The sequence below is a fragment of the Homalodisca vitripennis genome, chromosome 8 (assembly GCF_021130785.1).
Source record: "Homalodisca vitripennis isolate AUS2020 chromosome 8, UT_GWSS_2.1, whole genome shotgun sequence".
In the NCBI taxonomy this organism is placed as follows: Eukaryota; Metazoa; Arthropoda; class Insecta; order Hemiptera; family Cicadellidae; genus Homalodisca; species Homalodisca vitripennis.
Genome location: NC_060214.1, coordinates 57,181,376 through 57,208,927, shown reverse-complemented (window position 1 = coordinate 57,208,927; position 27,552 = coordinate 57,181,376). Strand labels below are relative to the sequence as shown.

At 32.4% G+C, this 27,552-nt stretch overlaps 1 protein-coding gene across 1 annotated transcript; it reads left to right on the top strand.

Annotated features, from left to right (window-relative positions):
• Positions 1-25,644, top strand: LOC124367619 (venom protease-like). Its single transcript, XM_046824582.1, has 7 exons — positions 1-350; positions 5,621-5,854; positions 8,071-8,168; positions 11,030-11,139; positions 18,581-18,855; positions 22,373-22,533; positions 25,356-25,644. The coding sequence occupies exons 1-7, from the start codon at positions 245-247 to the stop codon at positions 25,539-25,541; spliced, it is 1,170 nt and encodes a 389-aa protein (XP_046680538.1). The 5' UTR covers positions 1-244; the 3' UTR covers positions 25,542-25,644.
• Positions 25,645-27,552: the final 1,908 nt, after the last annotated feature.

The following is a 27,552-nucleotide window of genomic DNA, read 5'->3' as shown; positions in this document are numbered from 1 at the left end:
GGCCATCGGCACTCCCAATAATAGCATGCACACACAGTTTCTACAGATATTTTACAATTTAATTTTTTAAATCGTTACTTTCTAACCGAATAACATGCGGGTAATTAACAGTATGAAATATGAACGGGTCATTAGCAGGAGGGACGAGTTATGACGTAGCCGTTGGGAGGAAAATTGAAACTTTGGCGGGAGAACACGGAAAGTACAGTCAGACCGTAGCGCCGCAACACATGTGCCTTGTGTTATGTCAGTATCAGCCATGGTGGCGAGAGGACTAATACCGGTTCTGGTGTGTCTGTGCGTCTTCTGGTGTCTCAGCGAGACTGAGGTGCTGCCGGATTCCGAACTTGGTTAGTACGTTTGTCCTAGTCTTTAAAGGGTTGAAGCATTTCTTTTTGCAGTTTATTGATGAACTGTCGTGCGATATTTAAGAGATCTGAAAGAAAAAAATTGCAGGATTTATAAAAGATATTGCAAATTTTGTTCGGCTGATTTTATCAAAATGTTTATAAAAACTGTTCATTAGGGAGCGTTAGCAGTACAAACTCTTACGTTAGCAGTTTTTGTCCAACTTCTTACTTTTAAAATAGATTAAGTGATTTATGAAGTTGCAATTTCATACATTGTCCTTTGTAGTAGTACGTTAAATGTGTATAACCTTGATTTTAGGAGTTTTTAAATTATGGAAATATACACAGTTGTGACAGTCTTTCACCGAAATTTCGCATACCATTTTGGTGTTTTGTAGAATCAGTAAAAAATAAAATGATATAAAATTAGTCATTTGCGTTAAAATAACACAATTGTTTGGATTAAACATTTTCCACTAATTCTTATTATGAAATATTTATTACGATAAACCTATAATGAAAATAATAAAAGTTTTCTTGATATTGCGCGCATAATAATAAACATAAATTCAAAGCGTGTATTTATTATGTGTATAATTGTGTTATTTATGTTGTTGGTTACTTATGTTGAAAAAAGTGAACTGAAAATCAAGTAATCCATACATCGATCCCATAATAATTAACTGTTGTGTTATTGGAAAGCGCTATGGAAATATGCCCTTTAAGTATATTTCTGGACTAAAATACCACTTTCTTACTTTTAATAAAAATTCAAAAACAAAAATATAAATGTATTCTGCGTTACATTTCATGCTAACGTAAATACTAAGTTACAAGTAAAGTAAATACTAAGTAAATACTAATATAATACAAGTTTTTATTACTTTAAATCACTAACCATGATCATGTATGGATCAAAGTATGGGTGTTTTCGCAAAAACAAACCTTAATATAGAACATGTAGATTACTTTGTAAAACTATATATAGTATAAACACATTTTACACAAGAACACGGCTTCAATTATTAACATCCATAAGAAACTTCTTACGATAAACATTTTAATTATTTTAAGTAGATATAAGCAAGAGCATAGCTTGTTTTGAAATAATATACTGCATAAGGAAACATAAAAGTAAATTAAATACGTTCATTGTTTAAAATTCATAAATTAACGTATTCAATACAAAAACACAATTACTTTGTAAAAGGTTCATTTAGCTCGTCGTGCACTGCATGTCTGTTTCTTAATTCATTTAAAATGCACCAAAGTAAGATTATTGAAGCTATAAGTAAAAGTAAATATTGTGTTTGAGATTTTATGAAGTACGATAATTACTTAAGTATTTTTTACCGATCAAAGTTTTGTCAGCGAATCTTTAACGAATATCTAGGAATCTGCAGGGATTAAAATCTTTATTAATTGTCACTTTTACAAATAATGTGGGCGTAAAAAAGGCCATTCCTCACCTCGAGGATTGCAAATTATTTGAAAAGTATTGACATGATTTTTTAATATGTAAACTTAAACGCAGTATCTTACAATGAGATTTTAATATTTAATATTATAATAACTACTAGCTGTTCCCCGCGGCTTCGCACGCTTTTTGTAAGCTTTGCTCGTGTATGAGCACTTCTGGTTCAAGTGAATTATATTGTCAACGCCGATGTAGAGTTTACCTTGTTCACACTATCAAGAAAATCTGCCAAAAGTGTATGTTTATAGCCATTGTACACGTACATGTACTTAATAATAAAGTGGTCTAACATTAAAGCTATAAGGCCAAACAGAAATTCATTTGAAAGACAAATATCCATAAAAACTTAGCGCCTTCACATAGTATGTGGTTATTATACACAACTATCTCGTAATAGTAGGTTACAATGTGTAGGCGCTTTGATAACTTATATATTTTGCAGCGCCTCCTGTTGGTGAGTTACATCAATGGGCATAGCATATAAACCTTCTACGTGGAAAAATACATATACATACAAATTTTCATAATGATCGGTCAAATAGTTTCTGAGTCTATAAAGGACAAACACACAAACATTCCGCTGTTATCCGCGGCTTTGCACGCAATCTTTACAACCGAAGTCCTTATATTACTTAGTAAAAGCAATTATGATGTAATATGATGGGAGTCCTATAAAAATTTTTAAACGTAAGTAGGCATACATCAGGTAGATATTATTTAAGTTCATGGTAAATAGTATCAGAGTTTAACTTAATTAATATCTCATGTTTGGCATGTGTTGGAGCATATCTGGTTCTAATTAATTATATACATAACGTCACAGCTGAATCTGCCTTGTCATCCCGATCTAGAAAACACAAATCTCGGATCACACAGGTCTCGGAAACTTACTTTGATCAAAAAGCGTATATTTCCAGTCCTTGTCATGGTCTAAGATATTTCCAGTACCATATTAGAGTTTGCCTTGTTGTTTTGACGAAGAAAAAATATATATACTTATGTAGGACCGAGATGCCTACTTCGGTTAAAAAGTGCCTACTTAGGACCGTTTAAATTCACTTACCTACTATGTCACAGTTTAGTTTGCCATGTTGCCTCGATCAAAATATTATATTTATGTTCGATTATCTAGTTCTCGGAAATCTATTTTGGTCAAAACCGTGTTGACATAGTTGAGTTTGCCTTGTCCTGATGAAGAAAATACACTCATAAGTAGGATTGAAAAGCCTATTACGACCTAGGGGAAGTCCTACCTACTTCTTATGTACTTTCGGTATAAGAGGAAAATCCTTATTAAGGTTATGCAACATTCCAAAATAATCGTTATAAAAGTTTTGTGTTACACTTGTTTTTTGGACTGTAGCCAGGGAAAGAATGAATCGTTGAGGCATGTTAGTATTCTTTTCTCTGTTTTTCCATAAGCCATTGTTAAAATGTAATATCATAATGTCAAGGAAACCCACCAGTTTAAAGTAACTTATGTGAAAACATTCATAACTTTGTTCATTAAGATTAGTTTTATAACAGTATTTAATGCATTAGATAATTCGTCACTGGCGCACCCTGGAGTAAAAATTTATATATTAATGTTTTATTTACTGTCTGCATTACACTACCGATCAAGCACTGTTTACCTATTATTGATAAAATTTAAATGTAAACAGGTGTTTCAGAAAGTTTGCTGAGCCATAGCTGTCAACAGCTGTTTAGTGCCAGTTTAATTTTAATTATGAAACGTACAAACTACAATTTTTCCTGAATTCCAAAATATTCCAGATATATTTTCTTAACTTTTTCTTCATAAAAACCTTCCTCGGATTTCAATGAACATTTTACAAAAAGAATTAACCGAATCCGTCCACCCGTTATCGAGTTTAGCGCTTACCAACACATTTCGACATTCATTTTTATTTATAAGATATATCATTGTTAACATAATTAATATCATAAAAAGATTATAATCGCTCTGCGATATCCTCCATAACGGCATTTATGCTGACATTGAAAGATATGGTTTTCAGTATTTACAAGATGAAATAAAGATATGATAAATATTAAAATACTGTTTTATATAAAAGCTAATATTTTATAATCAAAATTTCAGATTACTCTTGCTCTCCAATTAAAATGGTTTATGACTAAATTACTAAAACATCCTTTAGTTTTTTAGTATTAAAAATTAAGATTTTTTAGAACCATGTAAATTTGTTATTTATATTAACTTTAATGAAGAAATTGTAGGAGAGTTTGACTCTGGCTTTACTTTACGTTTTCCACCAAAATAAACTAAGCCACAATTAGATTGAATTTGAGACTCTTTTTGAGCACAATGGCGTTGTGATCAGTACTCTCTTCCATCAGGTATTTTAATATTTTAGGGGGTTTGAGTGCCATTTTCATAGAATATTGTAGCGTTTTTAAAGCTACATGGGCTAATCTTTTAATTAAAACTTAAATTAAATGAAAATTTTTGGAAAGAAATATTGGGATTTAATTTTAAATTAAATTGTGAGATGTTAGGATAAAAACGAATATGTAATCCTTTGGCAAGTTACTGCTGGTAATTTTAAAATTATTAGGAAGGCGGTTCACTGCCTTGAATAGATCAGAACTTGGAACTGTTTTATTGTGAATTATTAATTGGAAATTAATTGAACATTAATTATTGTTTGAGAGAGTTTTATCAGATTCGCAAAGAATTGAAAGTTAAGGTACAACTAGTGGAAGAGAAGTTTGATTTTTGATTTTGAATTTTGAGTGAACTAAGAAGTGAACATTTTTATTTTAGTTATTTCTAAGTGGTATTTGATTTTTATTTGAAAAATTTATTATTCTATATTAGAAGAGAGCTCTGATTTCTAGTTTGATATATTTGATTAATATTTTTATTTCTTGCCAAAGGACCTTTTAAAATTACTAAACGGTTTGTCAATTCTTTGTGGAAAATAGAGTGATGAGAATTCTTAAACATTGAACTTATTAATTTGCCAGTGTAAAATAAATCCATTATTTTAATTTAGAACTGTGATTTTTATTTAAGAGAAACCAGATAATATTTAATAGTTAAAAATCTAGTAATAAATTTTACTGAGTATTCACTCGGAGCTTACTAGTAAAAAATATTTTATGTCGTCTTGGATGTCTGAATATTAATATCTAAAATCCAAGTCGTTATAAATATGTTTTTAATATTTTATCGTGAAAAAACTGTCCCATTTCTTTTACATCAAAAGAACAGATAAAAATATGTAGCATCTCTGTTAATGAGAAAATCTTTGCCACATATTGGCACTGCTCATATTTTTCAATTAAAAAAAAAAAAACGTGGACAAAATGGTATGTGCAATACCACCACCATTGCACCTACCAACACCACCACTACCACACCATTGCATTCGTGGGGGTGGTGGTCATGGTTCCAAAATTGTATACGAACTTACATCCAAACAAACATAATTGTCGTTATTTTATCCATAATTTGTTAACTTTTGAATATGCTTCAAAACTCAAGTACCCATGTTGTTTATTTGGCTAGTGAATGTGGTTAGTTTAAACCAATGTCATGTATAAATATTTATTGTAATGCAAGAGCTTAATTGCATACATTTCTTTCTTATGGTTGATTATTATTATTACAATTGTGGTGCATGTCAGGTGATATCTGTAGGCAGTCCAAGAACTGGACCTGCAAGACGGTGATAAACTGTCTCAAGGCTATCCGTGACCTTTGAAAAAATAAGAACCTAAGCAGTGCCCTTTATTGCAGAGTATTTACCATTTTTAAATTCAACAGGTGATGTCTGCAAGCAGTCCGACGGGAAGAACTGGACCTGCAAGCCGGTGATGAATTGCCCCATGGCTGTACAAAACCTTCAGGAGAATATAAAAAATGTACAGTGTCACTTCAAAACTACTGAGCCAATCGTTTGTTGCGAGCCTTTAGATATCTCTAAGCTGCTACCTCCACCCCCTGCCTCACTGACAAATTCTTCATCGCCTCCGAGTCCAGGATATAAGAGTAAACAGAGTACGCTGCTATGGCATTTATTATTCTTTTTAACAACAATAGGTGTTATTTAAGGAGTCCTTGCTAGAGGAAAAAAATAAAATTGGTTAAATTAATATTTTATAAAAATAACTGCCTTAAATTTATTTTTTCAATTCATATACTTTTTAATATTGAAACCTAAATAATATGAACCTTTTAAATAGTTCCACATGAAACTGTAGGAATTTATAGGAACTCTCGGTAGAAATCTTAAAACAAAGCTGAAAATACTGAAGTTGAAAATATATATATATATATATATATATATATATATATATATATATATATATATATATATATATATATATATATATATATAAAACTATATAACACATATAATATCCATTTTCTACAATATATATCTAAGCAATAACTGAAAAAAGCAATGCGTTTCCAAATAAATCTGTAAAATATAATTTCGTTAAGCATAATTTCATTGAAATTTTTATATTTTATAAGATCTGGGTTCATTTCAAATGGTAATTTCTTTTGAACATAATTCGTATAAATACTTATCTTTAGCAATTATTTGTGAGCTTTGTTTCAAAATTTCATAATCCTTCATGGAATGAAAAAATTATATGTTTTCCTGTTTATATAAAAATTATTGTGAAGATTGTAGCTATAACACGATAAAGTTAAATCAAAACCATAACAGATTGTTTCACCCTAATACCAACATTTGTCATATGTGTTCCTGTGTATAACGACAAAAATATTAACGAAGCGAGATGAGAAATATTAAGTAGAAAAAACTGTTTTGTAATCCATTCAACACTTTTTCACGATCCAGACAATAAATACTTGAAATACTTAATATGCGATAAAAGAGGAGATTGAAACACGATCTTCCTCCCACAATGAAATATAAGATAGTGAGTTTATTCCCTACTCAATTCAAACTCAGGATACACCACTGTGTACGAACATAGAGTATAGAATACTACTTTAGATTGAAATCTTGGCTAATTAAAAGAGATTATTCTGAACGTACTCCCATTATTTTCAGCCTTAAATATGTTTTATTTCAGTGTTTACTGTAGCAATAATTATACATACAATTCTTATTCAAGCAACGTTTATATTTTTTGTATTTATGTAAAAAAACATTCAGTTAGATTAATATGAAGTAATGTAAAGACAGTAAATTCACGTCCCCATTTTTCGTTATAAAAATTTTGTCATTAAAATACATTTTTGTATATAAAGTTCTAAAGACTTTCCTTTGCAAGAGTGGTAAAATGACACAAAAAATACACAATACAAGTAAAATTAAGATAGAGGAATCAATTTACAGTTCCAAAACAAACTCTACTTTCTTTACGAGAACTTTAAATTTTATTGCTCGAAGAATTTTCAACAAATTACCAAACAATTTTAAAGAATAACCAAATTTTAAGACTTAGAGAGTGGCTGCTAACTTTGGAGCACCTTGACTTCCTAATTAAAATTTAGAATGACAGTTACGATTCTTCACCGTAAGTATTTTCCATTATTGTTTTGCTTGAATAAATGTAAGCTCTCAGACATACATAGAAATAAAACCAACAATTTTTTCTAATACTTATTTCTATTTCAACTATTTCTCATTCATCAAGTAAGCAACGAAGCAGAAATAGTCAAAATATTCAGGTAAAAATTCAATAAAAAGTTCATTATTTCACCATCTGGACGTTGTATTTAATAATTTTATGTTAAATAATTGTAACCTCCAAATAGGCCAAGTGTTGTGGGGACCTAAAGTTTATCTTCTGCTATTTGCAAGTCTTATAATGATTAGATATGTAAGGGGACTGAAAAAAGTTGTATTAAGTTACTTTTTAAGTCACATTAAGTTATTTTAAAATCTATATAAATGGTTAAGTTTTCGTTTAGTTCGTAACGTCAGTTTTTCCAAGTGTAATTATATTGTTTATGATTCTTAATTATGTAAATTTTTCATTCATTTTATGGATGTTTTGTAGCAGGATGAGAAAATAAATAGATCTATCACTGCTTGTTTTCTCATAAAATTTAGCTGGTCAATTAATTTCTTAACGAAGTAAATAGTTTTGAACCAGTGTCTGACACAGAGAAGAATATGCTAGAGATAATCACGAATAAAAAATTAGATACATGAATAAATGATATTGAAATAACTTTTTAAATGTTTATATGTTTACAATGTATATGTTAGTGATGGATGAATCTTTCAGAATGCGTGGAATACGCAGAGTACGTATCCTTCAAAACTCCGGTCTTTTACAAAGCCACCAAAGGAAAGGACGCACAACCTCAGGAGTATCCACACATGGTTCGTACAAGTCAGTCACTCAGTTAGTCTATATTTATATGTAAAGCATACGGTTAACCAGGAATCTTACTTCTTAATTCTATACAGGGTGTCAATTAAGTCTGGAACCTCTTTTTTAATTTTTGAAAAATAGTAGAAAGAATTACCAAAGTTCACACGTGCTTACTGGTGATAGTAATGCACACATCTGCCCAATTACCGACCGGATAATCCCTTTGGGGGATGGTCCACAAGGAGTCAGACAAAATTCTTAAATAGCAGCATAGGTAAAGTTTGGTATCAAATTAAAGGTCTTACTTAGCAGAGTACAATGCCGCAAACCGGACTTCAAAAGGTGGATTCATTCAGTAGTTATAGCTATTTGAATTTTAAAACAACTGAACAATGTAAATTATTAAGTATTACAAGTAAACACCAATTTTTAAGTACCTGTGATCAAAGTAAGTGTTCAAAATGTTTCCCTCCCATCATCTGACAATGTAGTAATCGAAGCCAGGAATCAATAATTATTACCAATAACACAACTACTGTTAGAATGTGAAAGTGGCAGATTGAGTCATACACAGCATTCACAGAAACTTAACGTTTGGGCAGGTATTATAGGAAATCAAATTATGGGCCCATTATTTATCAATGGTAATTTAAATGGTGACTCGTATCTAGCAATGCTGGAAAATGAGATAATTCCTGCACTACAAGCTGCTCTTGGTCGACAATTTCAAAGAATTTATTTCCAACAAGATGGCGCGCCACCACACTTTGCTCTCCTAGTTAGAGAATACTTGGATACAATATTCCTTCACAGATGGATTGGAAGACATGGTGCAGTAGAGTGGCCTGCTCGTTCCCCTGATTTATCTCCGCTGGATTTTTTTCTTTGGGGATATCTCAAAGATAAAGTTTATCGTACTAAGCCTCGAGATTTGGCGCACCTAAGAAATCTCATAGTCCAAGAAGCTCAAGATATTCCTCGTGACTACCTTCAAAATGCAGTGGATGGCTTTTAAAACCACCTAGGACATTTCCAAACGATGGTAGGGGAACATTTTGAACACTTACTTTGATCACAGGTACTTAAAAATTGGTGTTTTACTTGTAATACTTAATAATTTACATTGTTCAATTGTTTTAAAATTCAAATAGCTATAACTACTGAATGAATCCACCCTTAGAAGTCCGGTTTGCAGCATTGTACTCTGCTAAGTAAGACCTTTATTTCATACCAAACTTGACCTATGCTGCTATTTAAGAATTTTGTCTGACTCCTTGTGCACCGTCCCCCAAAGGGATTATCCGGTCGGTAATTGGGCAGATATGTGCGTTACTATCACTAGTAAGCACGTGTGAACTTTGGTATTTTTTTATAGTGTGGTTTAAAAATTAAAAAAGAGGTTCCAGACTTAATTGACACCCTGTATAGAGCCGTTTAAAAATTTTTTGAAAATTTTCAAATTTAGTGACAAGTTCAGCACATTGCCTTTGCTTGAGGTAATTTTATGTTTAACTTTAGTTAGATAGATGAGTTAAAGATTTTCATTTTCAGCGTTGTATACTTGATGGAAGTCACCTAGTTTGGTTATAAAAAAAAAACAATTTTTATTCCTTCCACAATTTAATTTATTATTAAAACCGCTTTCACCGCTTAAGGCATAATCAGTTAATGTTTCATTTTCTGCGTTGCAGACTTGATGGAAGTCACCATATTTGAATATAATATATATTTTTATTCCTCCCACAATTCAATTTATTATTAAAAGAGTTTTCGCAGGTTACGGAATCATGAGTTAAGCTTATCAAGATTATTTTCGAAACGTTGGAATATGTTGGATGAACCAGAATGAATTTCTAACTTTCTTCGGACATTAATGTCTTTTGTAAACGCAATCCGAATAAATACAAAATAACTCTTGAAATACCACGATTTTATGATGGTTTGGAAAGAATTAATTATGTACCTAGCGACAATATTAGCCACAAAATTTATCATAGGAGATAGATTCATAGTGGAGATAGATGGTCTTAAAGAAAATCAAATTTGTGAGAAGAAGGAATTTTGAACGTGAATTTCTGATTACACCCATGTTTTTGTGGAACAACTATCAATTTCTTTTGATGCAATAACAGATTTGTAATCGGTTTCCTGCTTACAAAATAATGTAAGAAGGTAGCTCCTGAATAATAATTTGTCACTTATAGATATTATAGTCCTATTATTACCTCTCTATCATAGGTGTAGCACCTTATATATTCACGAATATTATTCTACATTAGAAAAAATTATACTACAATATTTAAAATCGATTATATATGTTTCTGGTTCACACTGTTCCAAAAATGTTCTGGCTCAATTAAATTCTTTTAATATTTAAACCTCGCAGTGTAGATTCAACTTCAGTCAACAGAAAAACATCTTATAGGGTGTTGCTTAAGTAATCTATGAAGGTCCAGAACTTTCAATATGGCTTTTTATATTATGGATTATTATTAAGTTTTTATACATGTTCGTTAAATTATTTTTTTACTACGCAAATATACAGTATTAAAGTACAACACCATGAGTATTATGGAGAGTTTTTGTTTAACATAAAGTGTTGACTGGAGAAGGCTCTCTACAGTAAGGGTTTAATGTTTCATGAATTTAATTGTGTTAACCCAGTATAGTTTTGTATTTAAAGAATACAATTCTAATGCATAAGCCTGGAAAGCTAAGAAATCACGATCAAGAAACCCTATGAAAGTATTTCGCAGAGAGGATCCAGGAGGCTTATAATTAGTATAGTTAGATTAGTTGCAGTTACGTTCATAATATGTCGCGTTGTTTCCGTTGCTTAAATGAATGACTTTTTATTGAAATGTTTCAGGCTTTGATAGGTTACGGAGAGAAAGATTCTATCGAGTGGCTCTGTGGCGGCAGCTTGATCAGCAGGAAATTCGTGATCAGCGCTGCCCACTGCACTGACAGTGGAATCCAGTAAGCGATGTGCAAATGTGATTTTAAAATCTAAATCTAATTGTAATTATGTCAGTGCAAGAAATTATTTCGAAACAAAATACAAAAAATCAGTAATTAATTATGGTGAATGTATAATAGGTTGTATATTCTTCATTATCCACGGCTTTATTTGCATGGTTATATTAATTTAATATTGATAGTGAAGACCAAAATCAACTAAAATATTCGACTACCAAATATTCTTATGACATTTCGTGTAAAATTCCCTAAGGAATAGTCAGTAATAGCCTTTCTAAAGTGGATTTCTGTGTGGAATCCTTAGTAATGTTTAAATTACAGAAGGCAAATTTACTGTCAAGTGAATTTTAATGGGGAAGATCCGGTGCGTTATCCTTTGGTTTTTTGCTGATGAACTTTCCTTATTTTCTGAGTTTAGTGAAATTAGGCAATGTACTGGGCTTAGTACGCTGCATCAGTGTAGTAGTTTGATTTCAATCATCAATGTTTTGTGTCACGGTAAATCCAACGTTGTATCGGGTTTTATTATAGACCCAAGGGTAACTGAGAGAAAAACAGTGTTTTTTTCTCAATAACAGTTGCTTTCTCCAAATATTAAGAAAAACCCGCATTAGTAAAAATAAAGAGGTTTATGGATGAAATTTAAAACTATATAAAAATTAAGCCGTTTATTTGATGAAAATTTGTAATCATTGTGAGTTATAATAATTTACCTATTTACGTTCTTTAACCATATGAAAGAATTGCAGTGAAATAGTTTATTATAATACTTATATGTATCCGATTCATAAGAATATGTATTTCTTTTAATGAAAAAAGATTGTCTACAATGTTATAACTTATTGAATTTAATATTTTAGTGAGTAAAGAATAGTAGTCCGCACATAGAAGTCATCAGATAATAATAATACCGTTGTTGAAAACCAAACAACTGTTAGAAACAATATATGCACGGTTATTAAAAACTTTCAAAACAAATTGTGTACTTATTGATGTGCAAACTTAAATTAGCATAAACTTTGATCTCTTGTGTAAATTTTGTGGTTAAATAAAAATGGTGCGTTTTATGCTTGCAGATATACTGATATTCATTTTACATGCGGCTTTGTTGAGGTTAATACACTAATGCACCCCTCCCATGGGAGCTTCTTAATAATTAGTGAAGACAACTGCCAAAAAAGTTGTTTTTCACAGTTATCCTTATCTTTATTACACCTAATTACAACCTAAATTACACCAAACCGTTACTAATGGATGTGAACTGTGCAACAAACCACGTAGCAGTTCTTGCAAAATTATGAAAAACTGTAGGGAATTCAAAAGTAGCGTAACATGTTTAACATATCCCATCATTGGCAAAGTAAACTGTGACTCTAAGAATGTAATTTACCAAATTAATTGTAAATGTTGTAACAAACAGTACATTGGACAAACATCTAACCACCTTAGAGTCAGAATAATAGGGCACAGATTTGATATTTTCCATAAAGACAAGGAGAAGCCATTAGCGAAACATGCTGCAGAGCACAAAAAAGACAAAATTGAAGAGTGTTATGACCTTAAAGGAATTAATAAGGTATTCCCTTGTCCTGAAGAAAATCTAAATATATTAAAATCAAGCAAATCTCGAACAAACCCATCAGTTACTTTTAAAATCGAAATACCCAAATGGTTTAAATTTAAGATAAGATTAACTTTTCCAAATTTCCTTCTGTCCCATTAATGATATAACAGCTGGGTTTTTGAATGTTTTAGTTGCGTATTTACATTTTTGGTTATTTTCTTTTTATTTGTTGTGTTTCTTGTTCTCTTGATATTTATATTTTGCTTCCTAAAGATGTGGGTATCAAATCCCACGAAATATCGAAGCTTTATATCTTTGTTTTTCATTTAAATAAGTGAAATACTAATATAAATACTATATATATATATATATATATATATATATATATATATATATATATATATATATATATATATATATATAATGGCAAGATTACAGATTCAGTTACGTACGTATATATCTAATTTTAATATATTTAGTAAATACTCTAAAACTGCTTTTCGAAACATTCTAGTGTAAGTCCACATTAAGCATTTTTGTGAAAATAAAGTAACGATTTTCAGACAATCGCCATCACTTGGGCCGATTTAATCGCCAATTAATATAATACTGAAGAGTTAATGAGATTTTTATACTTTGTAAATGCTTTACATTTCTTGTCTTTTTAATTAGTCTAAGTGCTTACAAAATATAATTTGGAAGTAGATTACATTGAAACAATAACTCATCTTGTATGCAAAAGAAAACAGTGATTTCAAATTTGGTGGAGCAACCTTTTTTCTTTTAACGTATAAGATAAAAATTAACACCGATTAAAGACATTAAAACATCACCAATGGTTAAGGACATCTACAGGGTGAGTTTTAAGTCCCTTCCCCCCTATCTTTTTTTTAAACCGTATAAGTTTAGGAGGTTTAAACTCCGTACATATTTCGTTAGACCTAAATATCTTGTTTTTCATGGGTTCATTGACTCTCCTTCTCCACTCTCCACGGTCCACGAGGAGTAAGCCGAGATTCTTAAATGTAAGCATAGATTGATATGCACATCAAATTAAAGTTCTCTGTAAGTAGAATACAATGCCGCAAACCGGACCTCAAAAGGTTCATCCTAATAAAAATTTACAGGGTGTTAAAATGTACAAAAAATAGTAATGTGCTATTATCTGCGTTTTATCGCGCAACTTTTTAAAGGTTCATTTCAAAACAATTTTTCTATTGCTCTTTATTCTTTAAAAGAAACTTTATTTTGTTGTGTTTAATGATTTTAAGGGATCACTGGAAGTCCGAGATCTAGGAGTTAACTAAAGGATTTAATAAGAAGTCGATCATGTGTTGTGTCGCCTTGAAAGTATTTTATTTAAAGAATTGTTGTCTTACAAAGGTTTTAGACCCATTTATTTTTATTTCAACAGCGATTCCGGTTCTATGGTGTTTATGTTTGGCGCTTCTGGGAATAATTACCACGAAAAAAATGAGACGATTTAATGAAAACCATCCAGAAAGACCTGTTAGCAGAAACCTATTTAAGTCAGTTAATAACAATAATTTAGAGAGACTGGTAGCGTTACTGATGCAAAACGTTCAAGCCGTCCTCCTTTGTCAGAAGAAGTTGATTTTATGGTTCTTTGTACAGTTGTGGAAAATCTTCAAACCTCTTCGAGACAAATAGCAGACAATATCGGGGTATCACAACGCAAAGCAAATAAACTACCCTGAAGAAGCACAAATTTCATCCCTACAAAATTATGCTACATCACGCATTAAATGAAGATGACCCGGACAGAAGATTGCAGTTCTGTGAAACTATGGATAGACTAATTATAGCAAATCTAACAACCGTAAATAATATCTGCTTTAGTGATGAGAGTACATTTTACGTAAATGGTTTAGTGAATAGACACAACTGCCGATACTGGGATAAACTCTAATCCCATGTTCACAGAGAACATCATACCCAGTATCCCCAGAAAGTAAATGTTTGGTCAGGTCTCTTTGGTAACCACGTGATTGGACCACTGTTTATTGACGGAAATTTAAATGGAGAACGTTATTTACATATGCTCCAAAATAATATTCATCCATTAATAGAAAATACAATTTGCACTAATGGTGGGGAGTTTAATCGAGAAGAAGTAAGGTACCAGCAGGACGGTGCTCCTCCACACTACGATGTTAAGGGGAGCACTTCGCCCTATCTTCGTAATGTTAACATAGGTACACTTATCTCAAGAACTACTTGAGGTATCTTCATAATTCTTTTTTTTCATTTAAAGAGGGCTTCTAGGGGAAACACGTGGAACCAAAAATTTTTTTTGGCATTATACCCTAAAAGTTATATATTTTTGTTTTAACGCTTGTCAAAAACCTATATAAATATGTGTATATGTATGTATATAAATATTGAACTCAGTGAAATGTGATGTTTTTAGTGGTTCCACATATGTAAAACAGTGCTACAAACATACAAAAAAAAATTCCATATTCCTACCATTTGTAGTTTTTGAGAAAAATGTACTTTTGTATTGAAAAACCGCAACTTTCGGAAAAAACACAAAAAAACGGAAAAAAATAATTGCTTTATTACCTTTTTCAGTACATTCCAGGTGCATAGGCTGGCTGATCTCCTTCCTGCTCCTCATATTCATCCTCCAGACTTCTTTTTTAGTAAGTTTTTCTTCTGTCTAATTTTTTTCTCTATATCTTCTTGAGCTTTCTCTGCCTTCCAAATTCGCCGCCGGTCAAGCTTTTTCATTGCTGTAATAAAATGCTGCCCTGGTGACACTCCTATTTCTTGAAATACTTTGCATTTGCCAATGTAGCCATCATTAAAAGCTGTAACAGCTTCATATATGCCAAATTTCAAAGTTTTAATCTCCACAAATGTTCTTTTAGGTATGTAGGTCCAAATGACATTGTTGAGGGACTCATTGGGATTTTGAGTTTTTCCCTTAGTACATTTGCCCAGTAGAGTTGGATTGGCTAGATCTTGAAAAATAGGTTTAATAAAATGTCATTAGGTTTTCAGGCAAGTGAAAATGGCTGCCATGATCATAGTTTTCATTGGATTTTACGGCTTTGCGGTACTTACACCAGGTTTCTTCATCATCTGGACATAGTCCATGTTGAGGCCTTTTCATTAGAAGACATCACATGGAAAAACTCTGCCCAAATGGCTTTTTTCATGTCTTCAACAGAGTTTGTGTTGCGTCTAATTGCCAATCCGTAGTATTTTTGGAGCTGATAATGGCAGAATCTGTTAGCTTGTTCTTGCCGCCAAGTCGTGAGCCGTCAGGGAGTGTTTTTAGTCTTAGCTTTTAGATTTTTTTAATCTCGATCCCATCCGTTTCTGGACATGGCCTATGCATTCTATCTTTGTTATGGCAGTATCACCATAGGGCTTGGCTTCGCATACACTGGAGTACGCCTTGCTGTCTCCATCACCAAGGTATTCAAGGTAACGAGCCTCATACAATGCCTGCGAGCGCTGAAAAATTGCGACTGCTCCAGCAACTTCCATGGCTCCACTAGAACCTTCAAAGTTTGCGATACAGCCATCACCATGCGTGTTTGTTTAGTCTATTAGTGCATCTGCAATATTTAGATAAAATCTCGATGTCTAGGACCTTACCGGTTTGATAAAGATGGTCACTGATACCACTCCATTTAGTGAAAGGTGACCCGCTTCTGCCATGAGCCATCAGCAGCTATAGCGAGGTCTCTGCAACCATCATTATCCGATACAGCTTCTTGCACAGCACTTTGCATTGACTTCTTACACACTAACTCAGCAATTGAACCCAAGTAATGCTCATGTTCATGATATCTCAAAGGCGGAGAGGTGTAAGATTCATAAAAGCGCAAATTTTCTCCGCAGCCACTCTACCTTTGCCTATGTTACGCATAGCATAAACCAAACGAAGAGATTTAGGTCATAAAAAATGTGTTAGGCCTATCAGACTTTGCTTCATTCTGATTAGTGTTAGGCCTGACTAATTCAGAGTTTGTCACAGTAATAGTGTTTTCACAATCAGAACAGCTGACTATAATTTTTGATGCTAGGCCTACAATGTGTTTTACTTTGTAAACAAGTTGGCCATGGCAATTTTTACACACTGAAACGTTACTAAGAAGCCTCATTCAACAATCCTATATTAACTATACAGTTTTCAGATCATCATTTTCATTTCAATTGGTACTGTTTCAAAAAAAGGACTGACCTTCTTAGAAGATGCACTTTGAGGTCTTGGCCTATATCCACATTTGGAGTATTGGTACCTCGATTGTTACTTGATCCTGAGAAAACTAGGCTAGGACTAGTTGGAGGGTTATGTTGATTTCCTTTGAAAACGCGTTTCTTGAAAGCAGGCTTTGAACGTGGCATTATAAAATTCACTACACTTATAACAAAAAATACTCAGAACTCTCCACTAAACTCACAAAAAACCATAATCATTTACGTAATTTTCACTCTCCTTAAAACAGAAATGTCAGTAACCAAAACATGTATGCTACCTAGGTTATAAGCAATGGTTATAAAACAGATGTTTTGTTGGTTAGTGTAAGTTGTTGACATAACAACTGTCACTGCCAACCAAATCATGAACATGACTGCAACGAAGTAGTACTATAACAGCACCATTCAAAGTGTGACTGCTACAGGCCCGAAACTGCCTGCAGGCCTATTTAAAAAAAAAATATTTCGGACACTTCTAGTCATCATAAAAAAAATTTAATACCACCATTGTTATCGGGAAATTCCAAACTTTAATAAAAAAAAAAAAAAAAAAAAAATTGTAATTTTTGAGATTTTTTACGAAGTGCTCCCCTTAATGTTCGTAGTTACCTTTAATGTACATTTTCGTGAGAAGTGGAGTAGGACGACGCGGTGGGCAATAGAATGGCCGGCACGGTTCCCTGACTTGAACCCACTGGATTTTTTTTGTGGGGGACACTTGAAGTCTGTGATTTATTGTACACCAGTCGCATGTGTGGAAGATCTTCGGAACAGAATTACTGAGGCCTGCAGGAGGAAGGTAACACCAGAAATCCTAACCCGTGTAAGGAGTGAATTTGTTAACAGACTATACTACTGTCAGGAAGTAACAGGCAATCAGTTTGAGCATCTACTACAATAAAAGGGTAAGTAACAACCTACTAGTATCGGAATCGTACAATGTTAGAACCGGAATCGCTGTTGAAATAAAAATAAATGGGTCTAACACCTTTGTAATACAACAATTCTTTAAATAAAATACTTACAAGGCGACACAACACATGATCGACTTCTTATTAAACCCTTTAGTTAACTCCTAGATCTCGGACTTCCAGTGATCCCTTAAAATCATTAAACACAAACAATATAAAGTTTCTTTTAAAGAATAAACAGCAATAGAAAAAATTGTTTTGAAATGAACTTTTAAAAAGTTGCGCGATTTAAAACGCAGATAATAGCACATTACTATTTTTTGTACATTTTAACACCCTGTAATTTTCATTAGGATGAACCTTTTGAGGTCCGGTTTGCGGCATTGTATTCTACTTACAGAGACCTTTAATTTGATGTGCATATCAATCTATGCTTACATTTAAGAATCTCGGCTTACTCCTCGTGGACCGTCCCCATTGGAGGTGGAGAGTCAATGAACCCATGAAAAACAGATATTTAGGTCTAACGAATATGTACGGAGTTTAACCTGCTAACTTATACGGTTTAAAAAAATAAAATTAGGGGGGAAGGGACTTAAAACTCACCCTGTATATGTTAACAGATGTTTCAAGTTACAATTACAATTTAAAAGTTACAGTCACAAGTGTTGACACAATTAAATTCCACAATTATAGGTTTGAACATATTATTAATAATTTAATTCCACAGAGGACTGGCCAGTTGGGTGCGACTAGGAGATTATGACGTATCTACCAACAATGATGAAAACCACGGCCTAGCCAAGGCTGAAGACTACGAGATCATAGAGAGAATCGACCATCCAGACTACCAAAGTCCTTTTGCGTATAACGATATCTCTCTGTACAAACTGGAACGGGAAGTACAACTGAACGAGTTCATCAGACCCATCTGTCTTCACACAGGAGGCAAGATCGGTGGTAACGGTTTTGCCCTCGCTACCGGATGGGGTAGTATGGGATGGCGTGAGTTAATTCAATATTTAAAAAAAATTTTAAATGTACAGATTATTCTCGGTTATGACAATAAACAACTTAGACTTGTTAACAAAAGAATTGTCTTAGTATCTCATATTACAAGGATAAGACTGTTCAAACTTGTAGGTACAAAATATGGATTCCTGTATGCTCCCCTGCCTATCACTGTCATAGTCATTCTTGTAATGCTAGTCTTTAGGTTACTCCAGCTCTTTTCTCGTATTATGAGCTGCGGGTCACTGATTTACTAAGCCTTTTGGTAGAAACCTGGTTGTGAATATCTCCTTTCGGAGCCTTCGAATTTTAGGAGCTCCTGCCACTGTAAACCAAACAAGCATATATTCTGGTGCTTTGCCTCTTTATATAACCAATAAATGTCAACACTTAAATGCTATAAAAATACTCCTACCCTCTGGCACTATCTACTCTTTATGAGATCGACTTCAAGGTTATTCTTTATAATACGGTCGATGAAACCTTTTGGCATATTGAACCTCGTGTCTCTTAGAACTCCCAATCCTTGTAATATCATGGCTCAGACTACTTGGAACCTCTGGTGTCTGGAGCCACAGATATCTGGAGCTCTCAGTCCTTATAATGTCATCGTCCAGACTAATAGGAACCTCTGGTGTCAGGAGCCACAGATATCTAGAATTCTCTGGCCTTTACATTGCTTCAGTTTCTGAATCCACTAGCTATCTGATCCATTCATTAAAAAGTCTTGGTTAACACCCGATCCATGTTCGTATGGACCCTAAATTAATGTAAATATCTTATGCTATTGAGCCATATTAATATCTACAATGCCATAGGCTGATGTTGACGATGTATATGTTTGTACTTCTGCAGACGATATAATGTATGTTAAAAACTTCTGAGACCAGTTGCATACAGAAGAACTTTCGCCCCAAAACGTCCAATAGTGAAGAAGAAACATTTCATAAATTTCCCATAAATTCATAATTATCTTATTTAATCATTATTATCATAATGCATGTACTATCCTTTGGTCTGCATGGTCTGCAACTTGAACAAGACTTATCTCTAGCGATAGCCTGTGCAGTCTGTATCCAATAGTGCGTCGTTTTAAAGGCACTACGGTCTTTAAGTAAAGTACGAGAAAAAAAACACGCCGATTTATATAAGGTATAAATCATGAAGTTTCATTCTAATTCCGTTCTAATACTTTTGTTGTTTTCATAAATCTTATATAAAAAACATACCTCTACTTAAAGGTAGTGTTATGTTTTCTGGTCTTTAATTCCAGATTTTAGTCTTTAATTAGAAATTAGAATTTTAGTCTACAATTATTTTAGTCTTTAATCACATATATATATATATATTTGATTAAAGGTAGAAAATTGATGGTGGTGTTACAATCAATTTTTTGGTTGGAGTTTTTTTAATTTGAGTTAGTTAGTAATTTCAATGTTTAACCCTGCAGGCAGAAAATTTGAGAATAATCTGTTACTCCACAAGGCTTTAAAGGAGGGAGTTTTTGTGATTATTTAATCTAGTTAAAATATAAAGTTCTGAAGATAAAAATATGATATTTTTCCGATACAGATTAGCATCTTAAAAGAGATAAAAAGGAAATATTACGCATTCCTGAAGGTATTAATTTCATTTATTGATTTCTTAGCCATAAACCTTTTCTATAATTTTTATAAATGTTTTTTATTTTGTTTATACAAAAAATTAATAAAGCTACGTTTCGATATCTGCAATCCGATCTCTTCTTCAGGTATATAACTAACCTAACCTATAATTTCAAACTAGGTTAAAATAAACATATCATACCAGAACGATCGTAGGTGGTTGGTTGACGATTGCAGACCTATTGTGACCTGTATGCTGTAGTTTAGTTTTAATAATTAGTGTTATGTTTAGTTTTTTATTAAGTGTATTTTTTAGAGTTAGTGAAGTTGACACGCAACATGATGGTTGTGATTTATGACTTCCGCGTGTCACAACGCTCTGGTATGATTGTTTATTTAACCTAGTTTGTAATTATGTGTTAGGTTAGTTATTTACCTCAAGAAGAGATAGGATTGCAGATCTCGTAACGTAGTGTTACTAAATTTTTCACTGAACGATAGCAAATGTCCAGAAAAATCCTGTTTCCTTCAGGAATAGAACATTACACTCATTAGCAGTATATAACGACTTGGATTGTAGGTATTAATATTCCAGAGTATTAATGTTTAAATTATCAATAATACATCCAAGACGATATAAAATATTTTTTGATTAGTAAGCTCCTAGTGAATATTCAGTACAATTTTTTACAAAATTTGTTAACTATTAAATATTATCTGGTTTGTCTAAAATAAAAATCACAGCTCTAAATAAAACAATGGATTTATTTTAAACTGGCAAATTAATAAGTTCAACGTTTCAGAATTTTTATCACTCTATTTTCCACAAAGAATTGACAAACCTTTAGGTAAATTTAAAAATTCCTTTGGCAAGAAATAAAAATATTAATTAAATATATCCAACTAAAAATCAGAGCTCTCTTCTAAAATAAAATAATAAAGTTTTAAAATAAAAATCAAATACCACTTGGAAATAACTAAAATAAAAATTTAACTTCTAAGTTCACTCAAAATTCAAAAACATAAAAATTTAAACTTCTCTATACACTAGTTGAATCTTAACTTTCAAGTCTCTGCAATTCAGATTACAACTCTCTCAAACATTTATTAATGTTCAATTAATTTGCAATTAATAATTCAAAATAAAACAGTTCCAGATAAATATTAATAAATTACCACTTTTCCAAATCTCAATTAAAGTTGTTAACAAAGTTCAATTTTAATTCACTTTTCTTGCAAGCTTGAACCAAATGTAACTTGTATGATTCTATTATGCTCTATTGTTCCTCGAGAATGTTATTCAGATTGCTCTGTAGTTTCTATGAATTTAATTTTTCCTATAAAAAGACAACAAAATTAATTTAATATCAGATCAGGAAGACTATTTCAATAAATCGTACAATAAATTTGGTGCTTACCTCAAAATCCCTCGCGGAAAAAACATTTAAGAAACACGGTGCACTGTAATCAACTTACTCACGAAAATAACCAAAAAAGGGCGAAAATTATGAGCGGGCGCTTAAATACTTCCCTTTCCAATCAACTTTGCAGGACATCCGTGGTGTTCTCTCATTGGTCCAGCTGTATCAAACCAGGAGAACAATACTCGCAATAAGACAAGTTCTAATCAATTCAAGGCAGTCAACCTGCCTTCCTAACAATTTAAAACTACCAGTACTAACTTGCCAAAGGATTTCATGTTCGTTTTTACCCTGAATTTTCACAATCTAATCTAAAATTAAATCTCAATATTTCGATCCCAAAATTTTTATTTAATTTAAGTTTTAATTAAAAAAATAAATCAATGTAGCTTTAAAAACGCTACACAGTACTACTTATTGATATTTATTATTTATAATAGTATTTCATATTATTTTTGTTGATTGGTACATTGCATGTTTGTCCAGTACTGAAAGGCAGTAAGGTGCTACAGAAAGTGAAACTGGAGCTTAAAGCAAAGACTGTCTGCGAGACATCTTACAAGGCTGGTCCCAGATTACGCGACGGTATACAAGTATCTTCCCAGTTTTGTGCTGGAGACTCGATAAACGGTGCAGACACCTGTCTGGTGAGCTCTGTTGTAACATATACCATAGTTTTATACCATAGTCTCTAACTTGTAGAATAAGTGACACATAAGTCTTTATATGTGATAATATTGCAAGTGCGTCCCATTATACAATTTGCTATTAAAATCTTATGATTATTATGTGTGATAAGACATAAGAGAAAAACTAATATATCATTCAAGAATAGCTTAGATATATGTTTTTTCATAAAACTAAAAATTCAAAAATATCTGCTATTATTGTTATGTAAGTATCCTATTAACTATATTAATCAAGGACTACAGCCTTTTATTCAAACTGTTAAAAAAGATTTGCATTGGTGAAACAGCAACTTCTATACCTTGAATTTGCCAATAGTACGTATGCTTTTGTTTTATTTTGTGCCTAACAAACAAATGTAATTTCTTTGGCATATCATACTTACCATTGCACGGATTACCACAATTTTAATTGTTTATCATAGTTTATGAAGTATAACAGTAACTTACCTTTGAAATGATAACGACTCTAGAGTATATCCTAAGGTTTTGGGGGATATTAAGTTCCTTTCAAATAAAATTTCATTTTGTGGTAATGTTTCCAACAATGATAAGACATTTTCACCAAAAATGATCGAGTATTCTGTTACGCTTTTTTGTTGACAGTAAGATTTGTCCATTCCGAAAGAAATTGTACAACCGAAAATTGGAGTGCATAGGCTATTGCATAACACTGATTATTTCGAAATATTAGGTTTGTACAAAGTTTCTCGGGGTTTTAATAGGTAAATTTCAGGCATTAATTCAGGAATACTGACTCTATTCAATCGAAATAAGCCCCACCAGAATCACCACAGTTTTCCAACTTGTTACAAGTCATTCGATTCCGTTATCGTAAACATTTGATGCACGGGATTTGATGAAATCGTCGAAAGCCGCTTTTGCCTAGTTCCGATTAACGTAGATTCTACCGGTAAGAAAGTTATCGAAGTGGTTGAAAAGGTGGTAGGTGGTGGTAGTAGTTTGGTGAGTTGGTTGAGGAGTATGGTGGGTGAGGCAGACCTTCGACGTTCAATTCATTTAATTTTCAGACGGTGATTTATGCAACGTGCGGATGGAAGTTGTCGTGGAGCTACTGACGCTATTTTTGATACATTTCGTCAATTTCCTCACAGTAGGACTCTGATATAGTGGTTTTGCCAGGTTCAAAAAAATTTTTGTAGATCACGCCGGTTTCAGGACCACCACAGTGTAACCATAGTCTTCATTTGATGGGTTTTCACTATTGGGACATTCATGAGATGCTCGTCGGCGTCCAAACACTGGCCCGAACGTCTCTGGTTATCTTAAAGGATCTAAATTTCATCGTAAGTCACGATTAGATTCTAAAAAAAATTGTCTTTTTGGTTTCGCAGAAACAAAGAAGAACAGAAATTGAAACGTTTCAATTTCTGTCGATCGTTCAAGAAGTGGGGCACCCATTTACGAGCTTTTTCACCTTCATGTTACGTTTAAAACCTCTAAGACTTAATGGTGTCTGAAGCCTAGTTCCTGTGCAATCCCATGGATCGTTTCGATGGGTTAGCTTCCACCACAGTCCTCAAGAAACGAAAACAAATAATAAAACAAAACCCTGAGATCTTTAGTGCCAACCTGATACAGCTCTGTGTATTGACATTTTTTATTTACGCCTATCGCTTGGTAAAATATATAATATTGAATTATCTTACCATCTAAATTTCAAATGTTCAGCCTTAAGAGCTATATCTCCAGACAATAATATCCTTAAATGTGTTTATCCAACAATACTGCTAAAGCAGTTAAACTGCGAAAAAAAAACAATTACTCTCCACCACTACCGTTAATGAAGATCCTATCTCTTGTTGGAGTTCAGTAATTTTAAAACCAAGTTTCATAAAATATTATTGAATTCTAACTAACTTAATCCAACTAACTCAGGCGCATATAAACAAATCAATTGAACTCTCCCTTCGTAGAGGAAGGGGGTTAGAAAATAGTATTTCTAAAAATTTTAAAATGAAAAATCTTTTGTTTTGGAAAGTATTCAAAAATTAAAGCCAGCGAGTTAACCTCCTACGAATACCTAGAGAAATTTAAACTTAAACATGATTTTCTGCAAACGATGTTGGGATCATTACAATGCAGCTTGCAGTGTTACGTAACTATCTCCATACAGTATAATGAAGATATTTATAATATTTTACTTATTTTAAAACACATGGGCCGTGAGGTGTTACTTGGAGGCATCTATTCGCCGAACAGACGAGGATGGCAGCGCGATATATAAAGCTACTATACTCGTATCTGTTTCCGAACGCATATGGCAGTGTCATATTAAAGATCACTATGCTATTCTAAATGTTATAAATGAGTGTTAAATTTGCCGTATATTATATATTTTCTGTGAAAACTTGTTTCCATGACCACTGTTAAATTTAGGTAACGTTTCTATAAATACCTATCTCAATACAAATATCTATACAAAACAATTAAGATATTTATGATTCTTTACTATAGAACTATCTGTTATAGATATTTACCTATTACTTGATATCAGAATTACATTAATATTTCAACCAGGTATATGCTTCACATAAAACACTTCTTACGGCATGATTATAAAAATCTTAAAATTACATTTTTCACAACGTGATTCGTAAATGTTTGAAATAACGCATTAAACCTTACAAAATCAGTAATTAACTAGGTATGTGCTATCGTAATTTACGTCAATGTTGGATGTGTTTCAGTGAACATTGAATCTTGAAAAGGGTTATAAATAACTATAAAAACATTTTAATTTGGAAATTATCTGTTAACAGGGTGATTCTGGCGGGCCAATTCAGGTTGCCCTGGATACACCTCATGCCATGTACAGCCTAATAGGTGTCACCTCCTTCGGCGGCAGGCCTTGTGGCGGGAACAAGCCTAGCGTCTACACGAGAGTCTCTAACTACATTCCCTGGATAGAGAATACCGTCTGGCCTAACTTTCCTTTAGATACGTAGACTGGAGTGATGCAGTGTTTGTAAGATCTCATTATTTATTATAATTTTTATATTATTAAAAAGCAATCATTTTCTAAACTTGATAATTAAATGATAACAATTTAACCTGTGTAGTATCTCAATCTTATTACCTCGTAAACACCTTTTCATAAACAAAATATCGATTGAAACTAAGTTAAAGTTTTAAATTTAATTAATATTTAACTAGCAGTTACCCGCGGCATCGCACGCAATTTTGTAGGGTTTGCACCTGTATGGGCACTTCTGGTTCGAGTGAATTATATTTCCGACGCCAATGTTGAGTTTGCCTTCTTCCACCCATCAAGACAATATGTTAAAAAGAGTATATTTGTAGTCATTTTAATTTGCTCATGAAAATATAAATACATACACAGCTCTGAGAAGCCTACTTTTGTCAAAAGATAACTTAGATAGTTTTTAAATGTATAGTAAAAGTTAGATTACATTGCCTCTTATATCACTACTAGAAGTTACCTACTGTTTTAGAATCAGTTTGGTAGGCATTGTACGTTTATAACCACTGCTGATTCGAGTGAATTATATTTCCGACGCCAATTTGAGTTTGATTTGTTGACCCAATCCATAAAATATGTAAAAAGTTTATAATTATGAATATGTAATTTACTTCGTTCTTAGTAAGTTTTCTTCCATTGTTGATTTTGTTTTGTTTCCCGATGAGGAAAATATATATCACAAATTATGTGAGCCTTTTTTGACACTTTTGATACATTTACACTTGACAAAAGTCAAGCGAAAATTAAGATAGGTTTTATATACAGTAATTCTCTATTTATAGTAAAATTTGTTCAATATTTTATAACATTTATAGTTAGAATTGTTACATTAGTTAAAAAAAAAAAAAAAACAGTTCAGTGTAATTTCATCTAGCATAGTTCTTGTCGACTGCTTCAAAGGGAGTCTTCTGAGTCAAATTCTGACTATCTTATGTTTTTCGGAATTTTCTAAGGTACGTCAGTACTTACCTAATCGGTGAAATCTACAATGGCATTAAATATTATGGTTACTCATCAGACAATTCACTCACTATACATTAAATAAAACTGATAATAATAAACAATGTTTACACAGAACAGTTGACTACTTTTAAATGCCTCATTTTATTAATATTAAAAAAAAGTAAAGTAAAGAATGTCTTATTTTACCAGGCGAAGTTAAAAATATATTAATATTAATCAACTTTAGAGACAAAGATGGGATTTTTCGCTACTTTAATGACCAGTGGGGCGTAGCCCGGAGGTATTTTCGAAATACTCCTATATTCATTCAAGGAACCACAATAATGTTCATGTTTGATTTTAGTACAGTCAGTTGATTAGTTTACGCGTGAAAACAAAACATAAACAAACGCACGTTCACATGTATTATACGAGTATTATTAGGATTTCAAGGCGACTGAGGTTCAAAATAACAAAGAATCACCTTTAACTCCTGGAACTTGGATGACAAATACTACATTAGGTGGGGTGTATTTTTAATAACTATGCTAAACCAATACTCGCGTATGTTGTATGGATCAAATTATGAAATAAGGGGGACGCCAACATAAACAAGTACATATTGTAAGGCGAATATAAATTATTATGGGTGAGGTTAATTTACGGTTTTAATTTATGAGTGAAATGTATTTTTATTACGATATAAATTTAACTGTTTCCTAGCTAATGTTGATAACAAAGCATTTTATATAGATTCTGAATTGGACGATTTCTGTCTTGCCTACTGATAAGCACTAAACCCCAGATTGTATTACCTGCCCGTTTATACCAACCTTCAATAGTTGTATTCTAAACACAATTTTTATCATAAGAAAACGAAAGGAGAGTACTGTATACTGTACCTGTAATGAACGGTAGATGACAAACAGTGATTACAGTCCACTTAAGGAAATGTCATTTTGTTCAGTCGGAAAAATGTGTTCAGTTTTTAAATGGGCTGAATGTGGCAAGATATCTTGAGAAGAATCTTCTGC

Coding starts and splice junctions, on each gene's coding strand:
- LOC124367619 (XM_046824582.1), top strand. CDS start 245: ATGTCAGTATCAGCCATGGTGGCGAGAGGACTAATACCGGTTCTGGTG. Junction 5,855..8,070: donor AGGATATAAGAGTAAACAGA/GTACGCTGCTAT, acceptor TGAATCTTTCAG/AATGCGTGGAATACGCAGAG. Junction 11,140..18,580: donor TGCACTGACAGTGGAATCCA/GTAAGCGATGTG, acceptor TTAATTCCACAG/AGGACTGGCCAGTTGGGTGC.